At 45.0% G+C, this 9638-nt stretch overlaps 1 protein-coding gene across 2 annotated transcripts; it reads right to left on the reverse strand.

Moving 5' to 3' along the window:
* Positions 1-1231: 1231 nt before the first annotated feature.
* Positions 1232-7466, reverse strand: LOC136467887 (cyclic nucleotide-gated ion channel 17-like). Of its 2 annotated transcripts, none has more exons than XM_066466694.1 (6): positions 6525-7466; positions 4602-4814; positions 4203-4489; positions 3718-3829; positions 3342-3476; positions 1232-2458 (listed from the first exon to the last, which is right to left on the reverse strand). In XM_066466694.1, the coding sequence occupies exons 1-6, from the start codon at positions 7104-7106 to the stop codon at positions 1784-1786; spliced, it is 2004 nt and encodes a 667-aa protein (XP_066322791.1). In that variant the 5' UTR covers positions 7107-7466; the 3' UTR covers positions 1232-1783. The 2 variants fall into 2 exon arrangements, with proteins under 2 accessions (XP_066322791.1, XP_066322790.1); XM_066466693.1 differs by having other exon boundaries at positions 1233-2458; positions 3342-3578.
* Positions 7467-9638: the final 2172 nt, after the last annotated feature.

A 9638-nucleotide genomic window follows, 5' to 3' on the forward strand; every position in this document is an offset into this window, starting at 1 on the left:
GCACGAGGTTCTTGCCATTCTTTTTCTGCGAGACGCAGCAGACACTCGCATACATGAGCGTACACTCGAGTTGTGTCATCTCAAGGCGCTGAGTTATTTGTTTGTTTACTAACTTTATTACTTGCCTCAAAATAATATCTCGGTTTTCGAGAAAGCAAATTTTTAAAGTTTGATTACATTTATACAAAAAAATTATCAACATTTTGTATCTCCTAATATGTTTATTATAAAAAATATTTTTTAATATTGATCTAATAATATTTATTAAGCATCATAATATTAATATATTTTTTTGTAGATAATGCACTTGATTAGCATAACAGAGGATATGAACAGACAGCGGATTTATATATTCTTTTATTTTTTTTCCTTGAGAGAGGAAGAGAGAAAACTGGTTGTACCCGTCGCAGATCGCACCGGAGTCCCGCTGAGCATGCCCACATGGCGAGCTGGTCCTGCCCTCCTCGCCTCCATTTCAGAGCATGTATAGAGTCCGCCTGAGATGCGTACCGTCACTCCCGTCAGCGTCCCACGAGGTCCTGTATTCTGCGGGTCCCCACGCTTGCCTCCGGCAAAGGCCCTTCCGCTCGTCCGCCTCTGAGGCTCTAATTCTTGCCTTTTTTACTAGACACGGGCTACATACAGGATAGAGGCAAATGGGCATTTTAGAAAGTAAAATATGGATGATAGAAAGAATTCTTTGCTCTTTAATATTAAGTATATAGATATAGTTAGATCCTGATTAAAGTATATTGCACAGCTTTTAATGCAATGTAATTCTAATGTGAGTAACCAATAAAGAGTTGACATTGTGATGTCCAGGACCAGAGCTCGATTGCTGCGGCGCTCTTGAGTTAGCAACTCGGCTTCGACGCCTTCCGCAGCCAACCAAACAAATGGCATGATGCACGAAGGTGCTAGCAAGTAGCAACTTACACCAAACAAATCGCATGATGCACGACCTGATGAACGAACTAGCAGCTTACACGAGCAGAGGTCGTGTTGGCTTGCACAGGCTGCACTATGCTCAGACCCTGAACTCAGGCAACGATTGATTGTAGTACAATTTCGTGTACGGTAGCATAAGCCATAACAAATCGCAGGAACATGGCCTGTTCGGTTATTGCTGTTCCGGGCCAGTTCCGACGCTATTCAAATTGTTGAACGAAACTCGGCCAGGAATGGTTCCCATCCTCAAAGGCCTAATGGGGAAGCTCCCCGGTTCAAAAAGGAAAAAAGAGAAAAAAGAAAAACGCAGGAATATCCCATTTGTACAGTTAACAAAAAAAAAATTACAGCACGACCCCGCTCAAAAGCAGCCACAGGTGCATTTGTACATGACAGAGCAGTCTGTGCTAACATCTTGCCAGAAGCCACAGCCTCATAATTTACAGAGTCGTCCACGGTCACAAACAATGTAGCCACACCCTTCAATGTTAGATGTTTAAGCTATCAGTCTATGTAACGATGTATTCTTCTTTCTCTCTTCTTTTTTCAAGAAATATATAGGCACGGAGATATTTGAATATACATGAACATAGCTAGTAGTTAACTTACAACCATTCAATCTATAGCAGTCAGAAGCTTCATCAAGCTTTGATTGAGATTCGAGTTACCTTCCTAACATCCACAGATGAGCTTTGATTGAGACATCCACAGATGACACCGTCAACCCAAGTTCAATTCACCGTAACTAGTTGGCTTGTAACCTCCTTCATGAACCAAATAGGACTAATTCACAATAGTCAGCTATGACCACTGTACGTAGCATAAGCAAACACCTCTAATCTTCAGGTTCAGCTGAGAAATCTGGCTCATCTGGCTTCGTTAGCTTAGGCAACTCTTTCATGTTCTGAGGGACTTTTCTAGTCCTAGCTATGAATTTTAGAGCAAGACTATTCTTGGGCGGAGAATCGTCATCTTCGTTATCCACTTCATCTAATCTAATGGAATTGAACGACTCCCTAATACTCAGGTCCTTTGCCATCTTCCTCCTCTTGTACCGTCTCCAAGCAGCTTGGATGAAGCATGAGGCCCATGTTCTCCAGTGGTGCGAGTAATACCGGAAAGTGTGTTGCAACTTCTTGCTGTGCAGCCGCCTGAACTGGCTGGCAACAAACTTGAGATCCTCGGCCTGGAGTGCAAAGGCCTCCACTTCTATCAGTGCCTTCACTATCCGAGTGGATGATGGCAAGTTTGTAGTAGGCCTGGGGACAAGAGCCCATCCAAGAAGTTCCTCACCACAGAAATCACCAGGTTTCAGGGTAATTGAATTGAAGAAGCCAGTGCGGCCACCGTTTGTTGTGGAGCTTTCCAGTTTTCCACGGATGATGAAGAGCATCTCAGTCACTGGATCGCCTTCACGGACAATGTATGTGCCTTTTGTGCACAGTGATGATACAAGACGCTCACAGATGGCATCAAGAAGTTGATCATCCATCTGGGAGAAAAATGGAACCTGCAGCAATGCGATACGAAGCGACATTACCATACAATTATGTAGAAAGCAATAATATAGTGCAACTGTACCAGGAATCCTTTTCAGGGGGGAAAGGGTATGTATTTGGATTGCTATAAAATATGAGTGCGGATTGTCAGTAACATTAGAGTGGTGTACTTGAAAGAAATTTCCTTTTTATAATGAAACTAGGCCATAATACCCATTGTACCACAGCATTTCTTAGCTACAAGTGTATCCTAGAAATGAGAAGCAAATCACCTAAATTTTCTCTCGCGACACTGGAACTATGATGCTCACTTAAAAAAAAAAGGGCAGACCCAGTGCCGGAGGCTCCCACATGAGTGGGGTCTGGGGAAGGGATAAACCGAGACAAGCCTTTCCCCCGCAAAATCTGCGGAGAGGCTGCTTCGAACCCACGACCTGGTGACTCAGTGAGACAGCTCTCACCACTGCACCAGGCCTGCCCTTCTTAACTATGATGCTCACTTCTGACATAAAAAAGATACCACATAAATTCATGGTTATTATGGTGATAGACAAGTTTCGTATATGCAGAAATGAAGTGGTGGTAACCATCATCCATAAGACAAGCATAGAAGTTTCAAATACATTGACAAAGGCATGTAAATCCTCTCTAATGGTCTTGGGTCAAGTTTGAAATTTGAGAGAGGTACAACATTAGATGTAAAAGGGTGTGTATGTGTGTGGCTGTATGGAGTTTCTAAACCCACTCCTTTACAACAACAACAAAGCCTTTAAGTCCCAAACAAGTTGGGGTAGGCTTCTAAACCCACTCCTTTATTCTTCTTAATATAATGATACGCAGCTCTCCTGCGTGTTCGAGAAAGAAAAAAAAACAAAGGCATGTAAAAGCATTTACCCGTCGAACAAGACCCAGGCAAAGGTGGCGCTTAATGTCACGTCGAAGGTCTGCAGGCAGAGCTTGCAATATTGACTCTTCGTTCACACCCCTAGTTGCAAGCCACTTGTACTGGATAAATCGTCTCACCCTTTCCTGCAGTTCACAAGGAAGTTGACGATGTCTCATCCATTCCTCAGTATCTCTTTGCTTTAATCTCCATTCCTCAACCCTCACAGTAACAGATTGCAGGTAGGTCTTGACAATAATCATCACGTTGTAAGATAGAAAATTCCAAAATAGGTTCAAATTAATACATTATTCAAAATGATTATTAACGTTCACGTATAAAAAATGTTTACAATACAAAGCATGCAGTTAAGTGGATAAAAAGTACCTGCACATTTCCAATCAAATGGGCAAACAAGACAAGACCAAGTACCGCCAAGAATATACAATACAGTGTCTCACCAAGATAGGTACTCACACTAAGAGTCTGACCGTAGCAGCTGTTCGAAAATGAAAGCAATATATAGCACGTTAGCAAAAACACATATAAAGTTATTAACTTAGAATTGGTAAAGTAAAAAAAACATGAGAACGAAAACACACTAAAGAACTACTGAATCAGGTAGAACTTTCAAAGCTTAAACATGAACTTGCAATTGCAAATTGAAGAGTAAAGATCCTAACATTTTGTTGAACACATGACAATATGTTGTTCTTGTCAAGGTCCCCAACCCATACAGTGGTGTCAAACAACATTTGGTTTATGCAAGGAACACGTAAAATAAGTTTCCATCTGGCACTCTAATTGGAACCATAATTATTTTTTGAAACAAATTGGAACCATAATTATGAAAATGCCTGCTAAGGACATACCTTAAATTCTGCAACCCCCACCAGAGGGAATAGAAATACTTCATTGCAAAACTTTGAGCAGGGGCTTGATTAGACAATGCAGGCCCGAACATACCAAAATCAAAACTAATAGTGTCATCGCTAGCATTACATTTACTGAAGACAGCAGTTGTATTCGCCCAAGTAGTATTAAGTGTCGTGTCACAATCTAGGTACTTAATATGACAATCAGTTTCACTCAAGCAACTCGTCTTCCAGCAGAATGTCTGGCGATCAACAGATAGCAGATACCATAGTGCACCTAGCACCTGAAAGAACAAAGAAGAGGAACAAGAGATGAACAGTTTGCATCACATCTAACAATTAGCTACAACAAGATACGGAACAATGAAACCACTTAAGTGCATATGAGTATCATACATGACTAGCTATCAGATAGAGCACCATGTTGTATGCAGCCCCTTCCCAAGCAGTCTTTGCGACAACTCCAGTAGCTTTGACAATTTCATTAGTTAAGGGGAATATCAGATACAATCTTGGAAGATACTGAGCAAGAACTATGAGCACCAGAATGTTATTGTTGTGCTCAGCAGAGGAATACTTTATGGCTGGTATCACAAACCAAACAATAATCTGCACAAACAGTGGAAGATGTGTAAGTTAAAGGTACAGTCCAAACTGGAAACAGATAATAACGATAAGAGGGTTACATGCCAATGTTTTTGTATCGGTTTTCATGTCCATATGAACGGCTGTGTGTTTTACATTGGTTCGCCAAGCCCTGTCCGGATCCTCTACCTTCATCAGGACTTGGGGGACCATCATTTTTTAAACAACACAGGCGGAGTTCCCAAAGAGAACACAGAGAAATGGTTTTCTCCTTTAATATTTTGGCCTCTAAGGCTTGTATAGCTGAATAAAAATGAACTAGGACAAACTAGGTATTTTAACGAAAAGCGGCAGGGGCAATGCCATTCATTAAAAGAGAGCAGAAGAAGAGGCGCTAGGCTTTCAGTAGACAGATGTTGCGTGCACAATAGGATTTTCATATTTAAAAGCCAATTGTAGTAACTAGTAAGCTCATCAACTGACAGACTAACATGAAAGTGATGTTTGAACGATGTTCAGTACTGGAACACGAAAAAGATATGAAACGATAGGAAGTTAAAGTTTAGCTAAAGTACAGACGGGACATACAATGATATGTGTTTGGCAATGATGCAACAACGATACTAGTGAAACCGTATTGGAATGGATGTAGTTACCTGTTTCCAAAAGAAATAATGCATGTATCTATAATTTTTATAGCAAACCAAAAGTGCATTGTATGAATGTTTATCTCTTAAGCTCCAAAATATCTAAGAGTGCCACTTAAATCCCATTTTTAAAAATGAAGTTCGCTGTGACAAAGGGGTACCACAGAAGCTAAAAGGCAAGTTTTATAGGATGACGATTAGACCTGCTATGTTGTATGGTGCAGAATGTTTGCCTACGAAAAGACGACATGTTCAACAGATAAGTGTCGCGGAAATGTGTATGTTGCGTTGGATTTGCGGTCATACAAGAAGGGATCGAGTTTGGAACGATGATATATGTGATAGATTAGGGGTAACGCCGACTGAAGAAAAGCTTGTCCAACACCGGTTGAGATGGTTTGGACATGTCCAACGGAGACCTCCAGAGGCACCGGTGCATAGTGGAATCCTAAGCCAGGATAGTAACGTGAAGAGAGACAGAGTAAGACCGAAGTTGACTTGGGTAGAGGCAATAAAAGGAGACTTGAAAGGATAGAATATACCCAAAGACTTAGCCTTAGATAGGAGTGCTTGGAAAACAGCTATTCACGTGCCTGAACCTTGATTGCTTCTGCTGGGTTTCAACTCTAGCCTACTCCAACTTGTTTGGGACTTAAAGGCTTTGTTGTTGTTGTTGTTGTTGTTGTAATCTTTTATGGAATGCCTTCTTTTCAGATAATCAGGCTAGGATGGTAGAACCTGGAAATGATTGTAATTATTATCTTAAGTGTTACCTGAGCAGCATTAACAAATATCTATAACAAGTTCTTGAAGAGTTAAAGGGGGCCATTTGCATTGCATCAGAACAGCATAGAGTTATTACAATCCCAGGTTCAAGTTTAACATATATCTATACCTAGAATTATTAGTATATTATCTGAATGGCAACTGCCCGGTGAGCTTTAGTAGTTTGGTTGTATGTAGACAATAATTGCCTAAAATAAGATCAAGAATAGCGAATACTCATGACAAACCAGCTTATCAGCAAGGGTCATAAGTAGTATATTATAATTAACAAGAACAAAAACCAATAGAAGCGCCAAATTACCTGTGGCAAAGGCAATGCAGCCGCCACATCAACAGCTAAGTCAGATCTGATATATTTGCACGCAATTTCCTTGGGACTTGTGACAAGATCTCCTCTTCCAAAAACCCTCAGAGTCGAGCTCGGGTTGATATATGCTGTTCTGAACTTTATTATGATGTGCAAGACATACAATGAATCGGCAATCGATCTGAAGAATGTAACACCGACGGCGAAACGGGTGTCTGTTCCGACACAGAATTTGGGGCTGCCGTAGCTGATCTTGGGCACATAGAAGTAGAGGGGGTCTATAAATAGCGCGACGAAGCAGGAGAATAGGAAAATGCGGTTCCATGTCAAGATGAAGTCGCTCGACGGGTCAAAAATTTTGTTGTACCACTGCTCATCGCTCGCGACAAAGGCCCTGTGCTTCTTCGAGGTCCCCACGCCTAGCTTGCTAGCAGCGAGCCCCGCCTGCTTCTGGTGAAGCGGTATGGCTGGCCTCATTGGCGATGGCCCCGGCGCATCAGCTGCTGACCCCCGAAAAATCCTGGAGACAACTCTGGTGCTGCTGCTCCACCACGCAGCGAACAAATCGCAGTCCATCGACGACTTGGAATTTGATTGCTGGCAGCGTAGAAACGGAAGACTAGGGTGCAACTAACCCTCGGAGCAATCCATCGGAGCGAGCTTCCTTACCAGCAAAGAGGAGAAATACATCCGAGCCCCGTGTGGATCTGCACTTGCGGGAGGAGGACGAAGGCCGCCGCGGCAACGGTGGAGGAAGACGAGCGAGGGGACGGAGCGCGAGAGAGCAACTGGCCTGACGAGCTCCGGCCGAAGGAGCGTGGCAGATGGCGCCAGCGGCGCGCGACCAGGCGACGAACGGCTTCGCTTGACGGCGCTCGTGGCGGGCGACCGGAGGCCGGGACGAGTACCGGGCCGCCGGCGACGTGCCGGGGACCGGCGAGGCGAATCCGGGATCAGGAGGAGGCAGGGGCGAGGAGGACAGCGAAGCGAGTCGGCGGAGCTGAAGAGAGCCGGCGGCGAGGAGTTCGAGGAAGGAGCGGGGCGGGCGCGCCTGATGCGTGGGGGCGGAAAGCCGGAAACTCGAGGACCTGTTCGGCGGGGCGTAAACAATTATAATCCACGATCTCGATCGTATGCGAGGAAACGAACAGGCTGCCGCAGGTTAATTACTTTGTTATTATATTATAGTCGCCGCTGGTTAAAACCTGGGGTAGTAGCGCAGTTTTCACTGTGGTTAGTGCTAATCGCGGACGGTAAATGGAGTTTTCTTCTGTGGACTCGGCGATAGCCGGTATCGCTGGGAAATGGAGTTTTTCACTGATGAAAGTAGTCGCCGGGAGGGAGACGAGCGTTCATCTAGAACGGAGTTGACTTGGAGGGCTCACAAGATTCCTTTGGTAGTTATTACTAGGGAAAATGGTGTTCTTACCCTTATGCAGGAGTCTAATTGTGATTTTGCCCTTGTTTTCTCAACTTTTTGATTTTGCCCCTGCTATTTTGAATTGAATCATCCGTTTGCCCCTGGTTTGGATGCCGTCAGATGGTCATAGAATAAATGAATTAAAAAAATTCAAAATCTGAAAAAACAAAGACGAAAAGACCAAATTGCCCCTTATCCTTATATTCAGACTCCTTGAAACTATGCCTTTCTCACGGGCCGGCTGCATCGACCGGGCGTCGGGGGCATCCGGCGGCGGCGGCTTTGGCAGCGCACGGCGCGCGGTGCGGCAACGGCTCCCGGCGGCGGGGCTCGCGCGCGCGGGGCGGCGGCGGGGCTCGGCACGTGGCGCGCGGTGTGGGGGGCGCGGGAGGGCCGCGGGGCTTGGCACGCGACGCGCGGTGCGGGGGCTTCGGCGTGCGACGCTCGGAAGCTGCCGCGGCTCAGACGCTCGGGCACGGACGTGCGGTGGCCGGTGTACGGTGGCAGGCGGCGGCTCTCATCCGGTCCTCGTCCTTCCAAATCTCGTAGGCAGGCAACGGGGAGGAGATTGCGGCCTTGCGGGCGAGGGTGGCACGGCGGAGCTCGCTCGAGAGGGATACCTAGGATATCTGGTGGTGCTCGACGGGAGGGTGGCGCCATTGCTCAGATTTGGGGATTCGGCCGCACGGCAGCAGTCCTGCCTCCTCACTGCTCCTCAAATCCTCACTTTTCCTCTCCTCCCGCGAGCGATGGCGGCGGCGGACATGGCGTGCGTGCAAGGCTGGATTTGAGGGGAGTCTGCTGGAGGCGCAGCACAGGATCCGCGTCAGGCGCTCATCAGGATTTCCAAGACCATCGAGAAAGGTCAAAGGTACGATCGATATCGCCCGCCATTCGTGCTTTGTTATGTGACGATGGATTGCATGTCCTCTTGTTCCTGTGGCATTGGATTGAATCAAGCTGACTCGTGTTCGTTCTGTATTTTGAGTAGTCTGCAGCAACCTGGGGGAGAGGTGCCAAGGTTGAGGAGCTGAACTGAAGATCGAGGGCCCAGTGCAGATACCTACCAAGGCACTCCATATGACCACCAGGAAGCTCTGGATGGCAAGCACCTGAACAGCTCCATCATAATTGTTTACGTGCTATGGATCTATTTAGTTTGGGTAGCCTTATGTCTATTGCCTATCTATCACTAAAGGAAAGCATCCATTTGGTGAGTACTATGAATGGGATATGAACATTATAAACTGTCACTTTGATCCCTTTGTGGTGGACTACATGCAAGAAGCAGTGCATTTTATTTCTCAACTGTTACAACTAAAACCAGAGATGAGGTAAGGTAAGAAGTAGTGTTCTGTGCTCTGTTATTTTCATAGGTTGTCTTCTTTGTTTTACTGAACTGAATTTTTAACAGGAACACACCACTGGTAGTATATGAGATGCATCATCCACTTTTTTGGAGCCTTGGTTTTGACCTGACTTTAGTTACTGAACTAAGGTAAGAACTTAAAAAATCATTTGCCGTGTGATTTGGGTTATATGGGAATTGTACTTCTGTGAGTCTCGAACTCTTGATGTGCAATACCCTGAACAAACCCAGATACAATTCTAATAAGTTGTAAGATGTTCTTTGGTTGTAGTGGAAGCAATACTTTTACTGAAAAAACATGTACTGTGTGACATTCCTA

This window comes from Miscanthus floridulus, chromosome 7, assembly GCF_019320115.1.
Source record: "Miscanthus floridulus cultivar M001 chromosome 7, ASM1932011v1, whole genome shotgun sequence".
NCBI lineage: Eukaryota > Viridiplantae > Streptophyta > Magnoliopsida > Poales > Poaceae > Miscanthus > Miscanthus floridulus.